Source organism: Phalacrocorax aristotelis, chromosome 13, assembly GCF_949628215.1.
Source record: "Phalacrocorax aristotelis chromosome 13, bGulAri2.1, whole genome shotgun sequence".
Lineage (NCBI taxonomy): Eukaryota > Metazoa > Chordata > Aves > Suliformes > Phalacrocoracidae > Phalacrocorax > Phalacrocorax aristotelis.
Window position 1 is genome coordinate 5,398,362 of NC_134288.1, and position 20,789 is coordinate 5,419,150.

General features: G+C 53.8%; 2 protein-coding genes across 4 annotated transcripts; one reads left to right on the forward strand and one right to left on the reverse strand.

Moving 5' to 3' along the window:
• Positions 1-900: 900 nt before the first annotated feature.
• Positions 901-19,504, reverse strand: MYBL2 (MYB proto-oncogene like 2). 3 transcript variants are annotated; one of them, XM_075108593.1, is made up of 15 exons: positions 19,391-19,504; positions 15,907-15,980; positions 14,573-14,666; positions 13,321-13,392; positions 12,841-12,933; positions 10,875-11,095; positions 10,558-10,714; positions 9,569-9,838; positions 7,921-8,307; positions 6,152-6,291; positions 5,069-5,168; positions 4,310-4,423; positions 3,630-3,746; positions 3,250-3,396; positions 901-1,187 (listed from the first exon to the last, which is right to left on the reverse strand). In XM_075108593.1, exons 4-15 carry the CDS (start codon positions 13,375-13,377, stop codon positions 1,059-1,061), a joined length of 1,932 nt encoding a protein of 643 aa, XP_074964694.1. In that variant the 5' UTR covers positions 13,378-13,392; positions 14,573-14,666; positions 15,907-15,980; positions 19,391-19,504; the 3' UTR covers positions 901-1,058. The 3 variants fall into 3 exon arrangements, with proteins under 3 accessions (XP_074964694.1, XP_074964695.1, XP_074964693.1); XM_075108594.1 differs by lacking the exon at positions 15,907-15,980 and having other exon boundaries at positions 19,391-19,498; XM_075108592.1 differs by lacking the exons at positions 15,907-15,980; positions 19,391-19,504 and adding an exon at positions 15,442-15,517.
• On the forward strand, positions 17,093-19,126 carry LOC142064060 (uncharacterized). The gene has a single exon (XM_075108595.1). It carries the CDS (start codon positions 17,908-17,910, stop codon positions 18,661-18,663), a length of 756 nt encoding a protein of 251 aa, XP_074964696.1. The 5' UTR covers positions 17,093-17,907; the 3' UTR covers positions 18,664-19,126.
• Positions 19,505-20,789: the final 1,285 nt, after the last annotated feature.

Sequence of the window (20,789 nt, forward strand, 5' to 3'; positions counted from 1 at the left end):
GCTATGTCAAAACAGGACACCATACTACTGTTATGGCACTGGAACAGCTACGTGGATGCAGCTTTGGCCTCTGAAGGAAGGACAGAAGAGGCTCTGCTACGTCACACGCTGCTGGCACTCTTCCCCAGCCCACCGCTCTCTGCAGCCTCCATCCACTCCCACAGCTTTGCAGATCCCAGCCACGCTGAGCTCACGCACACTGTGCCACCTTCCCATAAAGTAGCCAAAATAATTTAACAGCTGATGAAACTACTAAGAGGGGAGGGGGAAACCGTCCCTTCTCCCCCGTGCTGAGAGGCTAACAGGAACTCAGCAACTTGCCAGGAAAGACAAGAAGCCACGGGAAAACCAGTGCTTTGCTGCATCTCGCCACCCCCCGAGTGTTGTGAGGCCCCAGGCAGAGTGAGAGTCCAAGTGACAGGGTGATGTTAGCACCATCGTTTATTTGAAGAGGGAGCACAGCCCTGGGGAGAGGCACCCACTGCTCCCCTCCTGCAGCACAGCAGTACAAGAACAGCCCCGCAGGGAGCAAGGGGCTGGCTCCCAGCACAGGTCACCCCAAAGCACGTCTCCCACAAGAGCACAACACCCTCCCTCCTCCTAGAGCGAAGGGGAACCACTCCACCTCGCAAGAAAAGCCAGAAGGGGAGACACAAGACATGCAGGAACCTTCGCAAAAGCCATTCCCAAGGCACCAGAGCAGCCGGCACGATATCCAGTCAGGCTGTGAGGCCAGTCTCCAGCAGCCACTGCACATGCTACTCCAAGGTGAAATATGGCTGCGTGCTTCTACTTTCGCAGAACCCAGGTCTTGCAGAGAGAGGTCTTGCTGTTAGCTCTCCAACTCTCCCTTGTTTGGCTTTCCATAGTGAGCCCAAAACTTGCATTCCACACATTAGCCAGCAGTTAGCCCAGTTTATTACAATATAGATCTACCTGGGAACAGACAGAAAACAAAATCCACCCACACAGACTAAGGCCTGGCAGGGAACTTTTTTTCCCTGTGGTTTCCCCCTCCCCTCATACAAAAAGAAATTAAAATAAAGCAGAACAATCCTTCATGATAAGATTAAGGTCCTTGATGTGTGACTCTGTTTCAACGTGCCCAAAAACTGTCGAGCTTTCTCCTGCATGAAGAGTTGGTCTCTGGTTCCACCACAGGCCACCGCTTTCCAAGCCCTGGTCATCTAGAGAGGGAAAGAAAGCGTGAGTACACCACAGTTCAGGGAGAGGACAAACACGATGTCGACATACTGTTTTAAAAGACTGAAAAATAAATAAAGCTAACAACTATGTGCTACCTAAGGGAAATAAAACTTCAGACTTAGGAGCACCCAGCTTGCTACGAGGAGGAACTTGCACACCACCAGTTACTCATCATAGCCGAGAAGGTCGCTTCTAGCAAAGGTGGGTCACATTCAGCAGCTCCACTGGTGAGCGCTCCATTTCAGGATGGCCCACATGCCCTTTCAGGTCTTTCCCTTACTTGATATGAGACAAAAAACCCAAAGCACAAACCCACTAAGGCTCCTCGTGCTAAAGAGATCCCAGAGGATGAAAGTACCATACTTAACAGCAATTTGGTGCATGGAGTTTCAGCAGGGCCCTGCAGCACACAGGAAGAGCTGAAAGTCACTGTGTGCAGAAAGGGTCCCGCCATGAGGTGTTTTTACACTCCAGGAAAACCCCTGCGAATCCTCTGATAAATGCAGCCAAGAAATACACAATGCCCTGAACTGGAAATACCCGTTTATATGCACTGCAAAGAACCAGAGCTCAAGCTTCAGTGTTTGCTTACAGTGACAACACCCCATGCAGCCACAGTGTGGCTTTGGGGCTGATCTAGGTTCAGCCCACATCTAGGTGAGCTTCCTTACTAACTAACTGCCACTGTTAGCATCACCAGTCCAGCATAATAAATCCCGAGAGCCCAGCAACACCACAGACAGCTCTGCTGTCTCTGGGCAATAGGATTTCACAGCACACCTGTGCTCTGTCACCATGCAAGCTGCCTTACTGTCACCTTCAAGTCACTCCCAAAGCTTTATTTATATAGACTTATTAGGTCTCAGAGCAATACGACCCTGCCTAGGACAGGAGGAGAAATGGAAGTGTTTAAGGAGGGTTTATTTTGAGAAGGGGAAGGAATTACTCTAGGTGAGGAGTATTTATTTGTCAGAAAGAACTTTCACAACAGACAGCTCTAATCCAGGGACAGATGCAACCCTCCTTGCTGCAGTGTTTTGTGAAGACTGAGCCAAGGCTGCTCAGTAAAGACAACACTGTACCTGGGCACTTCCTGGGATCTGAAAATACCCCTCCACTAGCCTCCAGTTGCAGTTTCACCCCTGGCCAAGGACAGCATGTAGCTCTAATGAGGACAGATACCAGAAAGCTCCCAAGCAAATATCTGCAAAATCATGGTCCAAATCCCCTTCTCTAAGCCACACTGCCTAACAAAGCAGAGACAACCCCTCTACGGGTGCACTCTGCCTGCAAACATACCAAACGGTGAAGATTTTTAAGGAAAGCACAAGAAACCATTTATGCCCCAGAGAGCACTTGTAGGCTACTGTGACTCCCGCACAACCCAGATGTGCTTCACAGTGTGGAGCTGAGGAACAGAGTAGCTGTAACACCACCAACCTCAGCACAAGCTACAGAGGTAGTATGCTGTCAGCTGGAGCTCCGTACTGCCACGGGTTCATGTAAACTGCAGGATAAAGCCAGCCTATGCTGCCTACAGCACAGAGCCTTCATCACAACCTAGAATCACCCTAAAGATCAGAGGTGGGAAGTACCTTTTTGTTTAGCCTTCACAAGGCACTTCAGACTTGCTATGCACAGAGAAGCAAAAACTGATGACCCTACTGTTGCCCACTCAAGGAGTGCTTGTTGGAAGAAGCAAAGTTACTTCGCTGCAGGGTCAATCCTCTAAATTCCCTGATGGATTGAGTCAGGAAGTAGATTCCCATGGGGAAATCCGGGGCCAAACAAGCAGGCCACAGCTCTGATCAGCCACAGGGCTTTGACCCTCAGCAGAAGGGCAGGTTTGCAAAGAGACGGGAGAAAGATGTAGTGTGACACTACTGGCTTGGCAACACCAAACCTGACTGCAAAGACAGCCCTGACAGCACACGGATGCCTACGCAGGAGTGCGCAGAGCTTTGTCCCCTTGCTCCTCCTCCCAAGGGCTGCACTACCGCCAGCTAGCCTCCTGATGGGAAGGGCAGTGGCTGCAGGGCTTACAGGTGCTGGTGGTCTGAAATGGCTCGGCATTTTCCTGTAGGACATTTTCTCTGGCTGCACTTGCACGAAGGCTCTGTTGAGCAAACCACTGTCATTCTTCCTGCTTGAGGAGGATAGGTTCAAGGACCTCGACAGGAAATTCATAGGCTGCAAAGGGGAAAAAAAAGAAAATCAAGTATAAAGAAACAAGTCATTTTGCCCTAACAGTGATGATACATGGCCTGGCCAAAAGGCCAGCTAACAAATCCAGCCCTTCATCCACGTTCACACGTACTCTTCAAAGGCAGCTGCAAGTAGCAAAGCTCCCACCACTGCTTTGCAGAGGGTTTCTTTGGAACAGAAACCAGCTCTGCCCCTGCTCTGAGCACAGTACACCCCACCTGGGCTCTTTTGAAACAGACAGTCTTGGGATGGGCAGGCATATTTTGTGTCATATCTTCATCCACAATATCCAGGGCCAGAGACTTCCGGACCTTCTTGATAGGACTCCTGCGCAACTGGGGGACATAGGAAAACAAGCATCAGCATGAATCAGCACAGTGAACTGCCATCCTAAGGGCCCAGGGCGTGCACCAAGCCCACACCACCCCGGGCCACGTTGCACCAGCACCTCAGGAAGAAGGTGTGCAGCAGCCTTCCCCACTACAGGGCACAGCAGCTTCCAGTGCTCTCCCAGCACCAAGAGCCGATTTAGAAGAGGAAGCCCCTTTCAGAAGGAAAGGATGTCCACCAGGCAACTGAGGCAATAGACTTTGCATACCACCCTGGGAGCCTCCTGGGAACCCAACTTGCCACAGGTGCTCCACGGGTGCCATGAGTCTCTCCTGTAGGTTAGGGACATGGCATCTCCCAGCATACCCTGAGTTCAGCACAATCCAGGACACAGCTGGCAGTATTTTAAGCAGACTTTAATCTCAGGCACATCTTGCTGATTAGAAGACAGCAGCCACAGGCCAAAAATCTTTTTGGCATCAACAGTAGGATGAACAAAACCAGCCAAAACACCGCTCAGTAGCACCGGGCAGATCAGCAGCAGGTACTGTATGCAAAATCAGCTCACCCCTTGTTTCCTCTTCTGTTTCTCAGGCTTCACATCATCCTCTATGATAAGTTCAATGCCAGCTTCACTTCGGAGCACTTCTTTCAAGTCTTCTTCCAGGTGAGGAGTCTGAGGCTGGTGTGAAAAGGCAGAGAGAGAGCACAAGATAATCCCAATCTGTATTCTGGGCAGACTCACAAGTATTTCGCCCATGGGGTAATGGGGTCAGGGGAGCCCACAAAAGTGGGAAGACAAACACAAAAGACTACTTATTTACTTCCCAGCTAGGAAAGATATTACAAGATTTTTGCAAGCGTGACAGATTTACAGGATCTCCAGGCATGAGAAAGACTTATCAGCTGAACCCCAAACTTGCTGTCAAGAGACCAGTATGCACAGAAGGCCTGGGATATTAGAAACTGCCATCCCCACACCACCTGCATTAAGAGAACCAGTTCCTCAGGGATGCCTAGGTAGATCATTCCCTTGCTTTTCCTCAAGGTCATCAGTAGCCAAGCACTGCAGCCTGATTCAAGGGCAGGTTATGGTGTTTTTACCTGTTTTATAGAGGAGCTGGAAGTCCTGTGGCTACTTACCATGACATATTCACCATGACAAAGTCCCCTTCATCCCTCCCATCTCAGCCTGGCACTACCAAACTGCACTTTGTTATGGAACAGATAACAGTTGGCTCACAGCTCTGCTGCAACCTACTCCGTGTCCCGTTTGCATCCATTTTGTTTCTGCCACCAGCAAGCAGCAGACCTGCCCAACACTTACCAGAGGTCTAATTGGTCCATACTTCTCCAGGGCATTTTTGAAAGGTGTGGGGGTGTGAGGCGTGTTGTCCACCACATACTTCTGGTCTGGTGTGACAAACCTGGTAGCAGAGAGTGGGAAAGACGAAGGATCAGACATGCAGTAACACACAAAGTAACTTCCATCCTTCCAAGCCCTCTTTACAGAAGCCACCTGCAGTCTCACGTGGCAGTAACAGAGGCCACCTGCCTGGCTGGACTGTTACTGGGGTGTGAGCCGGGAGAACAGGCATGGAGGAACTTTTAATGGGGAAAATACCCTTCAGACATGCCAGCTATGCTGCTTCACCCTGCCAGCTACCAAGCACCCTTATCAGAAAGCAGTACAGCACCCTGACACAGGTAACATGCAGCTCTGCAGGCCAGCTCTACTCTGCAATGCTTCTGCTGGCAGATCTGCTCAGGCCCAGCCTGGGCTTGTGACAGTCACAGCTGGACTCAAAGTGCTGGGTGCAAATGCACTTTGAGCAGCCAAGCCAGCTCGCCTGGACAGGGGAGCTGCTCTGGACCATGCCAACAAGAGTGGTTTTGCTACCACAGCCAGCACCCCCAAATACTATGCTGCTTCAGTTCTCCAGCAAAACACTCCCTGTGCAGATCACCCCTTCTCACCTGCCTGGTACAGTGCCTTGGGTTGTCATCACCCTCGGGTCAGGCAAAGCAGAGGGTGCAGAGCTAGAGGCATGGATCTGAACAGCTCTTGTTGAGGAAATCAGATCCCCTCCCTGCTGGCACAGGGCTCACAGCACAGCAACATTTCCCAAAGACATGCACAGAAGGCAACAGGCCACCGAGCAGCTGAGCACAACAGTGGTTACTTGGCTGCAGCCCCAGTCAGATGGGACACTTGTTCCCTGCAGCTCAGAGAGGAACTGTTGTTGGAGGGAAAACACTGATTTAAGGAAATCCCCAGCCTGCCCTGCCCCTCTCTCAGTAGTGCCAGTAAAACTACTGGGGGAGGTGTTTTTGAATTGTACCAGGCTCCTGTGTGGAAAAGGACAGTGCTCAGGTGGGGATGTGGGATAAAGAGGAAGAAAGGACTTACGCCGAGTTCTTCTGGAGCAGAGGGGTCTTATCCCTGTGCAGAGGGGTGGTGACAATCACCTTCTGACTGCACACAGGCGTGGAGGTCAGAGACGGGTTCTCCAGTTCTAGTGTGTCCTGTTTGGTCCAAAAGTTTAAGAACTGCACAGCACAGGAAAGAAAGAAAGAGAAGACACTCAGTCTCAAGCATCCCAGCATAGTACCACAAGTCATTACTTTTTCCTAAATATTGGGGAAGTAAGGGAAATCCTCCCATATGAGCAGTTCAACTGGGATATGTCCCAGTATAAACCAAGATGACTCTTACAGGCTCATACAGTCCTGTACAGGGACACACACGTGAAAGTTGCCAGAAGGTGCCTCATACCCATAAAGATTATTCAGTTCCCATAAGGGATGAGTCTATGAGCCTATAAGCAGCAACAGGCTGGGAGGGAAGTCTTGGCTGGCACTGGTCCAGATAAGGCCAAGCAGAACAGTGAAAGAGAGCTAATGCCAGCCCACCAAAGGTCTATTCTGACCTCAGATTGGCCAATGTGAGGGAAGTCCATGTAACAGAAAAGTGTACAAAGTAGCAGATTTTGTATTGAGCTGTCTTCAGCCTAAATTGTGGGAAAAGGACAAACCATCCCATCTCTGCTAGGATTTTGCTTCATGGCAATGAGGCTACTAAGTGACAACTTCACTCCCATAAGGAACAAGGCTTGCACCCAACAGCCTATGAGGAGAGAAAAGCTGTGTGTGTTATGGTCACTGATGGCTAAAGCTCAGCCCGAGAGCCAGGACATGCCATTTGCCTTCTTAGATTCACTCCCGGCCTTCCAGCCTTTCACATTCTGCAGAGCTGTACATTTTAGGGCCTGCTCTGACCTCCCACTTATTGCTGGCCTTTGGGTGTCAAACTGTCCTGCAGTGCTTTCCCATGTGTCACCCAGGGCTGCAAGAACAGCAGAAATGAAGGCCTGGAAGGCACAGGTAAACAGCATCTGAACAGAGCAGCTGTGGAAACTGTGCTGGAGAATGCAACAACGCAGCAGCCTTTATTCTACTGTATAGACAGAACTCCACCACATCAACATACGAGACACCAGTGGGTTTGAACACCGTAGTGCTCCAAGATGATGTGTGTTGGAAACCATGTGTGCACACGCGTGGACACTGCAGGAGTCATGACAAAGGCTGAAAGATCCTGAGACCCTTTTGGGAAGATGACAAGCCCAGGAGCATTTTCTTAAGCACAGCAACTTAGAGATCTGCACGAGACGTGTACTGCCGAACCTGCCTGCGTGACTTAACTGGAAACGAAAAGGGAAAGCCACGTTTCACTGTTGCCACACTGCTACCCACAGCTGGGGTAGCAATGCTGTGAGGACAGAAGCACCGTGCTCTCGAGCAATCGTGGGGAGGGCAGGCACATAGATCAGCACAGTGGTGCTCTTTCCTCACACAGGGCATGTGCCCTGCCCATCACACAGGGCAGATGGGCTTCACCAACGCAAGCACTCCTGAAGGCAGACATGGGCTGCTGCTCCCACAGGAAGGGCAGCACTGAAGACAAGCCATACCAGAACCCAGCTCTGTGCCTTGTTTCAGCAGAGACCCACTTTGTGCACTATCACCACCTCATTCAAGGGAGGAAAAACACAAATCTGGCAAAGCTGATGGGAATACATGGCATTAAGGCAAGCAGATAGAGCACTAACATGCTTATTAGCTCACGACCAAGCCCAAGCAGAGGAGCACAGACTGGGCTCTGCCATTGCTCCGTACCTGAGATGGAGAAAAGGGCAGTGTCTTGACAGGGGTGCTCTTGGGTGTCATGCTGTTGCAGGAGTCAAGGAAGGAAAGGCTGGTGCTGGTGGCATTCTCTGTGACAGGGGAGAGGGAGATCTTCCTCTTCTTCTGCCTCTTCAGCACAGAGGGTGGCGTGCCAAAGCTCACCTCTGCGTGTGGAGAGATGGGGATGAGCTCCCCCTTGCTGCTCTTGCTCAGGTCAGAGATGGTGTGGCCATCCAGGCGGTACTCAGTCACATTGGGCAGGGATGCCGTTGGCTTGCTGGGGGTTTGCCTCATCGGGCTGTTGCTGCTACTGCTGCTGCCGGCAGAGGGTTCCTCAGGCAGGTCAAACTGGGTCAGATCACACCACCCATCTGGATCCTGCACACAAGGGAAACCATCAGAAGCAGCCCAGGAAGGAAAGCTGAGCAGCCAACTGGTGCAGATGCAGAGATGAACTGGGAGGTGAAATAAGTGGGTGTGAGACTGCACCAGCTTTTGCAAGGAGCCTGGCTAGAGGAGAGCTCAAGCCCTCCTCCCCTCTGCTGCCAGCACAGCTGAGGACCAGACCAGGGAACTGACCCAGCTGAAAGCTACTGCTCCTGCGTAGGGCAGATTTTTCTATTTATGCAAGGTTGGTTTCCCAGTTCAGTTCACAGCACAGCTGCACAAACAGCTGCACCCCCACAGAGAGGAGACAAAAAAAGCAGCTGGGGACAGGGGCTGAATGAAGTGACTGTCACCCAACACCAAACCACAGTCTTGGGTACACCGATACAGCTGGACACAGGGCTCTGTTGTATCGTTCGCTGCAGGAAGCAGGTTAAAAATAACCAGACCAGTTTAGAGATTGGCTGCTTCGCAGCTCAACCCCACCAATACCCAAAGTACCATACAGGCAGGTGCCTAAGAACCCACAGATGAGCCATTAAACCTTGGGCACAGACTCACTATCCTCCTATACTCATGCAAAGTGGATTCTTCACAGATAATCAGCTCATTAGCTCCTCTGGCAGGCTGGGGGCTGCAGAGACATTTCCCTCTGACAGCAGCAAAGCGCTCTGTTGATTCTAGCCAGCCTCTCACCCCAGCAAGCCTTCACCACACTGGGGAACTCAGCCTTGCTTGACCGGCCCAGATTACTAGTTTCAGTGAAGCTACCTCCACTGAAAGCAAATGGTGGCATGATCCCAGTGTGAAGGGGTCTGTCCCGCATACAAGTGGGCCTGGCCTACTCCCAGTCTGTCCTGTCCTATCCCATCCCATAACAGGAGGGAAAGAAAAGCCCATAAGCATGGGCCTGAACTTTTATAAAAGGGAGAGCTGGGGACACTCTGGCTGATAAAAAGCAGGGCTTGAGATCAGGTTTGCCAGCGTCTACAGCCTCCCACACCAGCAGAGCCCATGCATGAGGACACCCACCTAGGGGAATCTTCCAGCCCAGAGCAACATTGGCAGAGCTGGAAAGGCCTAATCCAGCCCTGGAAAAAGAGATGGTGGGAAGCCGCAAGCCAATGAAAGACCCAGCCCTCCTCAGGATGCCCATGGTGATAAGGAAGGGGACCCAGGATGTTCACTCAAGGGAAAAGGGTGGGGATCGGTCTCCGTACATTAGCTGGAGGAGCAAGGGTCTGTTACTTACAGATTCAATCATGTCCAGAGCTTCATTGAAGGCTGGCACAGATGTTGGGTACAAATAGTTGGCAGCTTCGACAACCCATTTGTACGGTGATGCAGCAAATGAAGAGGCATCCTCAGGTACCACATCATCTGGGGTCCCCTCAGCGTTATGCTCTGCCAGGTCGGCAGCTGGCAGCTCCGGGGGTAACTCCTGCACACCCGTCACTTCCTCATCACTGACATCCTCTTCCTTTATTTCAGAGATGTCAACTGGCCAGTTCGGCAGGACAGTCTTTGCACAAACAAAGGAAGTCCAGTCGTTAGTACAAAACAAGACAACATGTCAAGTCCTGGGGACAGTCTGTTTCACATCCCCATCCTTCCTCACTGCTCTGTCCCATACCATACACTATGTGAGCAGAGGTCCATGTAACGTAATGAGGACAGGACTGTTTAACTGAAGATTTCACTTAACAGTATCCCAGGAGGAAGCTGAATGAAGGCTGAGCAGGTAGCACTAACTGCATTTCCTCCTTTCCAAGAGCTTACCTTTGAAAACTACACTCTTGAAGAAAGAGTAATTGGGTGTACTTCCCCTGCTTCCTTTTTTAGAGGAAGGGAACACAACACCTCTTCACCATGCCCCCTACGCTGTCTGGAGCAGCCTCCTTCTCCCACCAGCAACAGCACAACAGAGCCAAAAACAATTCTTTGGTCTCCAAGACAGACCCAATGTTGGGATTGGCAAGGTAACAGCACTAGCAGACTGCTGTCCTCTGCCTGGATAACACACTTGGGCTCACATTACACGTCTAGCTCCTGGAGAGAGAGACCTCCCAAGAGTCATTCTGTTGGAGAACACTGGGGGAAGGCACAGACCGTCTATGTAGACACCAGGCTGTGGCAAAGGCAGCATGAGAGGCAGCAGAAGGGTGAACGAACAGCTCTGATATGCCTTGGCAGGGCAGGGGACTAACCCAGCTGCCTGCTCCAAACATGCTGGTGCAGTACCTGGCTCCCAGCTCTTGTTTGACTTTGGCTCTCCTTGTCATCAACCTCCACCAGCAAGTACACCGACTTGGGCTCCTTAGTTTCATTGAGGAAGCCTCCTGTGTCCACCTTTCGCTTGATGGTGGAGTTCCAGTGATTCTTCACAGCATTGTCGGTCCTGCAGAGAAAGCAGAAGAAAACAGAAACCACAACTTACAGCAGCCTTAAAGCACAGCAAACTGCTCCTACATGCTCTCCAGCCCTGTTCTGTGAGCCCAGCACGTGGATCTCCACAGGCCACCCAGCTGCAATGGCAACAGTGAGCAAAGAGGTCCTACCTCCCAGGCAGCAGCTTGGCAATCTCCGCCCAACGGTTCCCCAGGACCTTGTGGGCCTCAAAAATGATGCGATCCTCCTCCTCTGTCCACGAGGACTTCTTCACCTCAGGGTTCAGGTGGTTATGCCAGCGTTCCCGGCACTGCTTCCCTAACCGCCCTTTCAGGTGCTTGGCTATCAGGGTCCATTGTTTGGTGCCATATTTTTTGACAAGTTCAATTACCTTTGAAGAGAACGGGAGGAAAATAAGGAAACGGGATTAAGGAGGGGAAGGTCAATACAGTCATCCTCAGGATTTACTTTGCTCTTCACCTCTCTTGGGACCAGGTATGGGCAGAGAAAGGCCCCTTAAGAGAGAAAGCTGGAGGGATCCAGCTGAATTTCTGAAAGAGTCTGTCTCTACGCAGACATTTTGCCACATGGCACCTCTGAATGCAGACAACTGCTCCCAGAAGACGGGGTGGAGACTGGCAGGTGCACCAAGAGCAGGGGGACCCAGGTTTAGAAACACATGCCTATGTCTGAGCAAGGGCCAGGTCCCATGCGCTCCAAGGCTCCTCTGCCCTCTCTCCTACCAAGGGCCCGGCCGCATGACAACAGTCCCCAAAAGCTCTGCACTGGTCTGCCCACTGGGACAGAGGCGTGGCCTCCCTTTTAACAGAAGGTGCTACACCAAGAACATGCCAGGGCCTGCAACTCCATGCCCTGCTAGCACCAGGACACACAATGAGGGCTCCAAAGCAAAACCAAACAATATTCATTCACCTCAGAGCCATCCACTTTGCCACTTTTCCCTCACCCAGGGCTTTGTCACTTCTGCCTGAGGCTCAATGCAAATGTCTGGGCACTGAATCTGTTCTGAGCCCCTGCGATATGTCCACAGCACAGTCAGGACAAAACAATCTATTGCCTGCACTGTTCAGCACACCAAAATCTTGAAAGGAGGCTGAAGGGTTCTCAAAGAGCATTTCTACCCTTGCCAGCCGCGCTCAGCTGAAAGGTGCAGACAGACAGGTGATGCTCACAGTGCTCTTGACTCAAAACAAATGTCCCTACTACAGACTTTTGACTATCAAGCACAAACAAATGGACCAAAGACACCAAGCTGAGGTACAGGCCAAGGAGCTGGAGTGCTTGCAGGGCAAAGCAACCTACATCGTCAGGAGGAGAAACCTGGAGCCTAGCCTGGCCAGGGTGGCAGTGGCATCGTAACTGAGTAGGCTGGCAGAGTCAGGACATGCAAAGGGAAGGGGAAAGCAGGCAGCTATTGCTCTGCTGTAGGAAGGTGGAAGGACATCATGAAAGCTTCCTCAGGATGTGCTTGACATAACACAGATGGGAGGCAAAAGGTACCATAACAGCCTGCAATGGGACCAAAAGGGAAAGAAATCGGGGAGCAGAACTGTTACAGAGAATCTGACAAACTAGGAAATTTTGCAGCAGAAAACCTTGGTGAAGGTTGGAATTCATTCCAACTTTTCTTAAGTACATCAAGACGATGACTTTATCTGAGCTGGCCCCTCTCAGCTGACTCTGGAATCAGCAGAGAAATAGGTTTGCAGATATGATGATTCACCTAGCCGACCTCAGACATCCACTTTAGGCTGTCTACTGTGGCACAGGAAATGCCACTTTTCTTTTCTCTCGGGTCCCACATGGCCATGCCAAGTAGAGATCTGCCAGCAGGCTGACGAATTAATTCCCTTTTCTGCCCTCTCCCTTGGCCCCCTCCTGTAGCAGTACTGTGTGAAAGGGAGGGGTTTAGCTAAAAAGTCCCAGACCTGCTTCTGCTTGTCATGACCACAGCTGCATTAGTCTGCTCAGAACAGGTCAGAGTGCTGCCCTCGTGGATATCCACCATTGGAAAGAATCACCCACAGTTTACAAAAAGACCTGAGGGTCTGACACCTCCATCCTCTCCACAGACAGTCACAGTCCAACACTCAGGTCCTCCTGGCCCTGACTTACCTTTTGGTCCTCCTCTTTGGTCCAAGGGCCCTTAACCAAATCTGGATTCAACACTCTCAGCCACCGGTACTGACACTGCTGATCGCTGCGGTTCTGGGACAAGGAACGAGAGTAGCCATGCATTAGACCAGAGGTTCCAAAAACCCTTAGAGCAACAGCAGTCCCCACACATACAGCTTGTCCCACAGAAAACCTGCAGAAGCACATGGACAAAACATAGTATGACTAGGGCACTGGGCACAGAAACATGGACAGGAACCTTGATTCTCACCCCACCTCAACAGACTCGCCCTTGAAAGTCCTCTATACAAGAAGGATGTCTCCCTGCCCTGAAGAAGCACCATTTCACAGCCTGGAGCTGCAGCCACAGAACTGAGTCCCACTGTGCAAGATGCTGCACAGACACAGAGAACGAGAGCAATGAACACAAGAAGCAACATGCAAATGTTATGATTCCCAACTGGGCAAGGGGTCACTTACAGGAAAGTGACTGGCCAGGAACTTCCAGTCATTCTGCCCATAATGTCTTACTAACATCTTCAGCTGCTCATCCTGCAAAGAACAAAGACACAGACTTTCACGTATACTGAGGCAACACACACCACAGGCATCCCTGGGCTGATGGCATCAAGAGAACAAGCTACTTTCAACTGTCAGGAAGGACTTTTTGGCAATACGCATTCAGGGGAGGAAGGTAGCTCACACCACCCTTTAGCAGCGCTCCAGTATGTGGAGCTCAGCTGGAACAGACTGTTTGCTTCTGGGCTCTGCACTAGGGAGAGCTCATACACTGAGTACAAAACAAGAGCTCAGCTCTGTTCCAGTACAGTCTGATTCAAACCCTGTGGCCAAGCTACCTGCTTATCCAGCCCCAGTACACCACTGGCCAGACAGTCCATCCCCCAGCTCAGCCACCGCTTTTGCCTGGCCAAGAGAGCTGACTGGTTTGAGTGTATCACCACTAGCCTAGTGATCTACTGTCTGTCAGTGCTGCTGGGCTCTACGGCATTTCTTTCATGAACCTTCATTTCTTTCACTTCTATAGCCCCGGTGTGCCTACTCTCACAGCTCACAAACAGCCTGCTATAGGTGTCCTTGCCCATGTGCTCTGGCAGGGCAGAGGCATGAAATAATTCCTTGGCCAATGTAAGCCCAAATCTTTGATCCCTGCACAAAGAGCACCTTACTTTGAGTTGAGAACCCAGGGGGAGACAGGACATCTTGTAGTTTTTCAAACAGAATAGAGATGACTGAGGAACTGGGAGGAGGGAAGAGAATATCCCAACTAATTTCAGGCTCTCGGCCAGGATGACTAAGTCATCATCCCAATAGTCTCAACATTCCCTGCTGTTGCTAGAAAAAAAAAGGGAGGACGTTTCCACTGTGCAATTCCGCTTGCTGGAGGCCTCAGCCCACCTCTGGAACCCCTCTTTCCTCACAGGAGAGTTGCAGGCAGCAGATGCCTCACTCAGAGCTCTCACACCTAAGCTAAAGTGCTTGGAGCTCTGGCTCTCCAGGCTACACTTCAGACTCCCCTGAACCTCCTAGCCTCATTAAGCGCTTCGCTCACATCAGCAAAACAGACACGTGGTCTTCTCCAGTAGCAAGACAGCGGAAGGTGCTGTCGTGGCCAGCAGGTGAGGACTGGGGTGGAGGTACCCGCACCACGGGTGCCATGCCAGAGGCCTACCCCAAAGCACCTGCCCTCAGCAAGTGCCAGGCTCTCACTCACCTCTTCTTGCGTCCACTTGACTTTGCACCTGCCATCCCGCTGCTCCGGCACATCTGAGTCAGTATCCTGGTAATGCAGCTCATCCTGGTCCTCACTAGAGATGAATAAATGAAGATTATAATTTCTACCTCTGATAAAAATGCAGCAGAGGGAGCGACCTCCACTACGCAGAGCAGAGCTCCAGACAGCAACCCACACTGTGCAGAGCAGAGCTCCAGATCTACTCTCTTCCACCACTGAGACCCAACACCTCACAGACATTCACTCAGACACCCCAGTTTCCCTCAGATTCCCTCAGCTTTGGAATCCCGGTGCATGCTAGCATTTTTTATGCTGCCGAGAGCAGGGGAAGGAGCCTTTCTCTCGGTTTCTGCTCCCTCCTGTCCCTCTAGGAGGACTTTGCACCTAGGGACCGGCACCATTTCCCCTCCTTACAGCTCACCAGTCTCGGGGATTGCTGGAGCAAAGGGAAGGGATGCGAGGAGCAGCCAGAAGGCAGCCGGCTGGCACTGGGAGAACAGCCCCGCGGGGCTCCACACATCACCCACCCAGACCCCCCCCGCCGCCCCCCTGCTCCCGAGCCGGCAAAGCCAGGCCCGCGCCCAGCTCCCTGGGCGACCCGAGAGGAACCTTTAGAGCAGGTCCCGCGGAACACGCAGCCCGGGGGTGCGGGGCCGCGGCCCTGCCTGCAGCCCGCCGTCCCGCTGGAGAGCGGGAACGGCCGTCCGGATGGGGGGGGGGGGGGGGTTATCGGGGAAGGGGGGGGGGCCGCGCGGCCGGGAGGAGCCCCCAGGGGTTCCCCAGGGGCTCCCCCCCGCACCGGCGCGGCGGGAGGGCGCGGGGGCGGCGGCGGCGGGACCCGCACTCACCCGCGGCTGCGGCGCGCCATGGCGGGGCCGGGCGGCGGCGGCGGCGGCACTTTCCTATCTCGCGCCAACGGCGCCCCCCCCAGCGCGGGGCCGGGCCGCGCATGCGCGCTGCCGCCTCCCGCCCGCACAAAGAGGCGCGCGCGGGAGGGCGCCCGCCCGCCCCGCACCCCCTCAGCCCCAGAGCAGCCGCAGCAGGAGGCAGCCCCGGGCAGCAGGGTCCCGCCGGGTCCCCGCCGCGGGGCAGGCCTGGGGTGCACCGAGAACCCCCTCGGGACGCGGCGCCGCTCAGCTCCGGAGAGGGGTCTGCGCCCGCCACCACACCGCTGCGGTCACCGCACGCCACAGCCAGCCGCGGGACAGGGTCACACACACACACACACACACGCACACACAACCCCCCACCACCACCCCGGCAGCCGCCTCCCATCAAAATGGGGGGGAGAAGGGCAAATTAAAGTCAACCACCTTCCCCGCGTTGCTTTTGCCGCGCCAGGGGTGCACTATGGGGTACCAGGAGGAGAGCACGGGTCTGGCACAGCCTGGAAGAGAAAAGAGGCGGTCAGCACGGAAAAGCTCGGCTCTTCCTGCGTCATAGAACCATTTAGGTTGAAAAAGATGTTTAAGATCATCAAGTCCAACCACTGTTGACATTTGTCTTTCTTGAAAAAAAGTAAAATCTTCCTCTTGTGACCTGAACTGCCCATCACTATATGAAAAATTCTTCTACCAACCAATAAACCTGAACCGTAATCGGTAACAAAGATACTGTGGCAATCGTATCCTCACAGCAGAAAGTCTACTTTTTTTTGTTAAAGTGCTATGAAAAAGCAGGTTAAACCGTAACCGCTGCCGGGCGGCGGCACTGTCACACCACGCACGGGAAGCGGGAGCGGAAAAGCAGCCGGAGCAGCCACCCCGGTGACAGCTGGCCCCAAGCGTGCCAGCTCTTTGCACACGTGTGCTCTCGACTTGCGCTGTTTTCTCGCTGCCTGCGTACACACAGCACGCGCACCCGCGAGCGCCGATACAGGATCCATAATGTCCGTGTTCGGCCTGCGCACGTGGATGCTCCTGGCCAGCGTTTTGGAGCAAACCACACAAAACTGAAGAGATGGGTCCCCAGCAAGGGGACCCTCCCCGAGTGTTGTGTCCGGGCTGGAAAGCTCCGTGTGCCTTCCTCCTCCTCCAACAGCAGAGGACCAAAGCCCCTGCAAACCCCCCTCTGCTCTCCAGGGTTGCCTGTGACAGGCTGCAAACACAACCTAGCCCTTGCAGGGCTCAGTTTATGTTCGGTAGCTAGCCACAGCCCCCAGTCACTGCCCCTGTGCTTAAACAGAAGCAAACAAAACCCCGCCCTCTCCCAAATTAGCTTAATTAGAAATGAGTCTGCTAATTGCCAGAATTATAAAAGCACTATTAGCAACACTAGCAACAAAGGCTCAAGATCTTGAGGGGGTCTCTGTAGAAGCTGAAGGTGAGTAGTGCTTCATAGTCTATCCTCTTAGTATGTATTCTTTATTTCTTACCTGCTAATTTAATTAAATAATCTTTAAAGTGTTTTAATCTCTTAAAGAAAATTTTCTTTCTAGGCTGACCACACAGCTGCCCCCTTTATAGTAAATTCAGGATCTTTTTATTTCTGTTTGTAACATATTTAGTGTAAGAAATGGCTTCAAGCCACAGCAGCTGCCTTCCCTGACCTGCCCCACTCCCTCTAGGGTTGCTGGAAGGCAGCTGCCCATGGAGCTGCTGGTGGGAATCTCCTCCCAGGCAGAGTGGGAGCATGAAGGAAGCTCCCGTCCATGGAGCGGAAGGCAGGGGCGTACAACACGACATGAGAGCAGCCAGGAGGGCTTGTTCCCAAGGACCTCCCCCGGTGCCCTGTGTGGGCTGGGGGACCCCACAGGTCTGCGGTGGGGCTAAAGGTAGGGTGAGAGCCGCTCCTCAACCTCTCCCATCCTAACCAGAGCCTGGTTTTAGCACCTCCATCTCAAAGACACCCAACTCTAACTGAGGTTAATGGTCCTCTGACTCAAGGAATATGGATAAAGTGTTCTGTATCTCTGGGGAAAACCAGCTCCATCTCACTACTGCTAAGTACTAAGTGCTTATACTCGTGCTAAGATGGAGAGGCTTACTGAGACTCTATACCATGGGGTACAAAGCTAATAGTGGGACACAGGCTGAGGCTGAATAAATACTGCTTTAGGGAGGGTCCATGATGACCTCTAGCCAGTAAAAAGGCTTTGATGCAATTGTGTTGCTCCAGAAGACAAAGGGTTGACACCCACCCACCTACCTGTTCTGGATCCTGCTCAGCTCTGCTTTACTAAGCAAGACTGAGACAGGATTTTGCAGCAGATCAGTTCAGCTGCTGTAAGTTTGCAACTCACTGATGGACAATAACCTGTTTATTCTAACAGGGACATCCTGGTCTCCATAAGCCTGACCGTGGTGGGATTCTGCATGATGCTGTCCACCAAGAGGCATGGTACCAGCATCCTGACCGTAAAGGAAATCCTGGAAAATGGCTTTGTGGCTGGGGTCTCTAGCCATACACATTCTTCTCCTGTCCAGAGTTATTACATGGATGATAGCAGTGCCTCCAAACCGGACACCTGGGAGTTTCTCATAGACTTGGACAACACAACAAAAAGCAGTTCCCCTTGTGTAATCAAGCAGTCAGAGTCTCTGAGCAGCTGTGTGAAGACTGACCTGCACAGCCTGACCCAGGGTGTCTCCGACCTCAGTCTCGTCTGCTTCTGCAAGACCAACCACAGTCAGGCTGCCTTTGACCTGTCTAATTTGCCTTGTGAGCACCGCAGCAGAGCCGGCTCCCTGATGGATGTGGCATCGCAGAACACCTCAACGCCATGCAAGAAAGAAAAGTGCCCGAAACCACTGGAGAGCCTGCTCTCCAAGAGCATCGAGCTCATCGGTGACGTCTCAACCCTTGGGAAGATGCCAGCACCCGGATGGGAGATCTCAGCAATAAAAGCCCCTCTGGATACCAGCCTGTCCCTTGATGTCAGCAGTGAGGAGTTAAGGCTACTGGGATGCTCCAAACTGGACACTCCATCCCTGGAGACCTCTGTAGTAATTCCTCTGGCGTGGCCTGGTGGGTTCAAGAGGCACCCTACGCTGATCCACAGGACTGTCGCCCCTGAGAGCCAGCTGAACGACCTTGAGCCCATCCCCGAGCTTTTCCCCCCCGCTCTGTGACACTGCCGCTGCCCTGGCTCCGCGCCGGAGCACGGCGGGCTGCGGGGCGCCCGCCCGGGGACCTGCCGCGCTGCAGAGGAGCACGATGCGCACAGCGGATCCCTGCTGCAGCACAGAAGATGCCGCCCTCCTCCCCTGCCCTGAGCCAGGGGCTTGCTTGCTGATGGCACACCGGTGAAAGGCTAAATGCTCCAGCCGGGGGTGCCCGGAATGGCAAACTGCTCGGGGCCCTGCTGAAGCGCAGGCTGTGCACGGCACCCCTGGAAGGTAGCGCCCGCTCAGCAGCAGCCCTCCTGGCTCCCCCCTCCCTCCCCGACCGCTGTCTCTTGTCTTAATGCAATAAAGATATACATTTCACTGTGTGCGTGGTCTCCGGTGCTCCCTGACCGCCCGCCCGGCCGCGGCTGAGCGCCGCCGGCTGAGCAGGGCCGGCCGGGCCCGGCTCCGCCGCATCGAGGCCCGGCTGCCGGTAAAACCCCACCGAGCGCTGCCATCTCCAGCGCCGCCCCACCCGCGTGGGGAGCCCCACGGCCCCTCCGCGCCCCGGTGCGGGGCCGCCACAGAGCCCGGGGCAGGGGGCCCGGCCTCCGCCGCCGCCGCCTGAGGAGGGGCGAGAGGCCGCGACAAGATGGCCGGGGCCCGGGCGGGGAGCCCCGCGGCCGCCGCCGGCCCCGCTCCGCTCCCGGGTGCGCGGCCCCGGGCCGCCCCGCCCGCCCAGCCCCGTTACCTGGTAGAGGGGCCCGGGGAGGTCTCGGTGTTGGAGGGGCGCCGGAGCGCGGCTCTGCTCCCCGCCGCCGGGCCATGGCGGCCGCCGGGGCCCGCCGCTGCCCACGGGGAGCGCGGGCAGGAGGCGCCGCCGGGGCTGGGGATCCCTCTTCTGGCACGCTGGGAGAAACACAGCCTGGGAGCGGCGGGGCACAGAGCGGCTGCCCCAGCGCCCGCCGTGCGGCCCCGCCGGTGGTTCGTGTGCGACTCGCATCGCCGCTCCAGCACCGCGCGGGAGGCACGGAGCCGGAGGCGCAGCTCACCCGCCGCCCCCGCACCCTGGAGCCGCAGGGGCAGCTCGCCCTACACCCCCGCACCCTGGAGCCGCAGGGGCAGCTCGCCCTACACCCCCGCACCCTGGAGCCGCAGGGGCAGCTCGCCCTACACCCCCGCACCCTGGAGCCGCAGGGGCAGCTCGCCCTATACCCCCGCAAACCGGTCCGAGGGAAGGAAACGAGCCCCCCCAAACGCACCCCAGCCCCGCTACAGATTTTTGGCTCTGCTGCCAGAGCTTCCCGCCCCACACGGCCACTTGCTCTCCTTCCTTGTCTTCCTCTCCCATGGCCGCTCACAGCAGACACGACGACACGGAGAACTACTTGCTAAAACCACGTTCCAGGGCATTTACAGTTTGCCAAAGACCCGTTACATGCTCCCCCCTCTTCTTTTAGGGAGAGTGAGGGAGGGGAAGTCATGGTGCATGAAAGGACAGAGACAAAAAAGGGAAAGCAGCAATAGGTGCTTGGAACCAACTTTTGTGAAGTCCAGCAATAATTTCATTAACACATAAACTCGGCGCCCAGCTGCATGCCGAACCTTCCAGTGGCCTAGCCTCGCTTCTTGAAAGCCCTCACCCCCTTGCACTCCTCCAAAATTCTGTCAATCAGCCATAAAGTTTATGCGTATCACATTCCCATGACCAAAGTAAGCACTTCCGTTTATAAAGTAACAGTTTAAATACTTCCACAGGGCTAAAGGGATGGCTTTGAAAGGGAGATGCAAGCTACTGCCGCCACACGTATGCCACTCTAGAGCTTCTGGCCAAAAAACATCTATTCAGTGAAAAAAAATCTGTTCTTTTACTTCAGCTGTCAGCATGGCACGAGAAACAGTGAACAGGGAGCTCCTTGTATTCTCTGGCTGCTCAGCTCACTTTTTTCTAAACCATGTTACATCATCAGAACAGGTGACAAAATAACTCAGAAAGAGGGCCCAGAAAGAGAAAGTATTTACAGTTTGAAGTATAAACACCACAGAACAGCACAAACCAGATCTAGCATCAGGAAGAGGATCACACAGGTGTTTGGTTCAACTGCAGTCCGTGCCGGTTGAGTGATTGGCATCGATACTGCAGAGGAAAG

Excerpts from the sequence above, each read along its gene's own strand:
- MYBL2 (XM_075108592.1), bottom strand. The coding sequence starts at position 15,461 with ATGGCGCGCCGCAGCCGCGG. Across the intron at positions 13,393-14,572 it reads TCAAGTGGACGCAAGAAGAG|GATGAGCAGCTGAAGATGTT; the intron begins GTGAGTGAGAGC and ends TGTTCTTTGCAG. Across the intron at positions 12,934-13,320 it reads TCCTGGCCAGTCACTTTCCT|AACCGCAGCGATCAGCAGTG; the intron begins GTAAGTGACCCC and ends TCCTTGTCCCAG.
- LOC142064060 (XM_075108595.1), top strand. The coding sequence starts at position 17,908 with ATGATGCTGTCCACCAAGAGGCATGGTACCAGCATCCTGACCGTAAAG.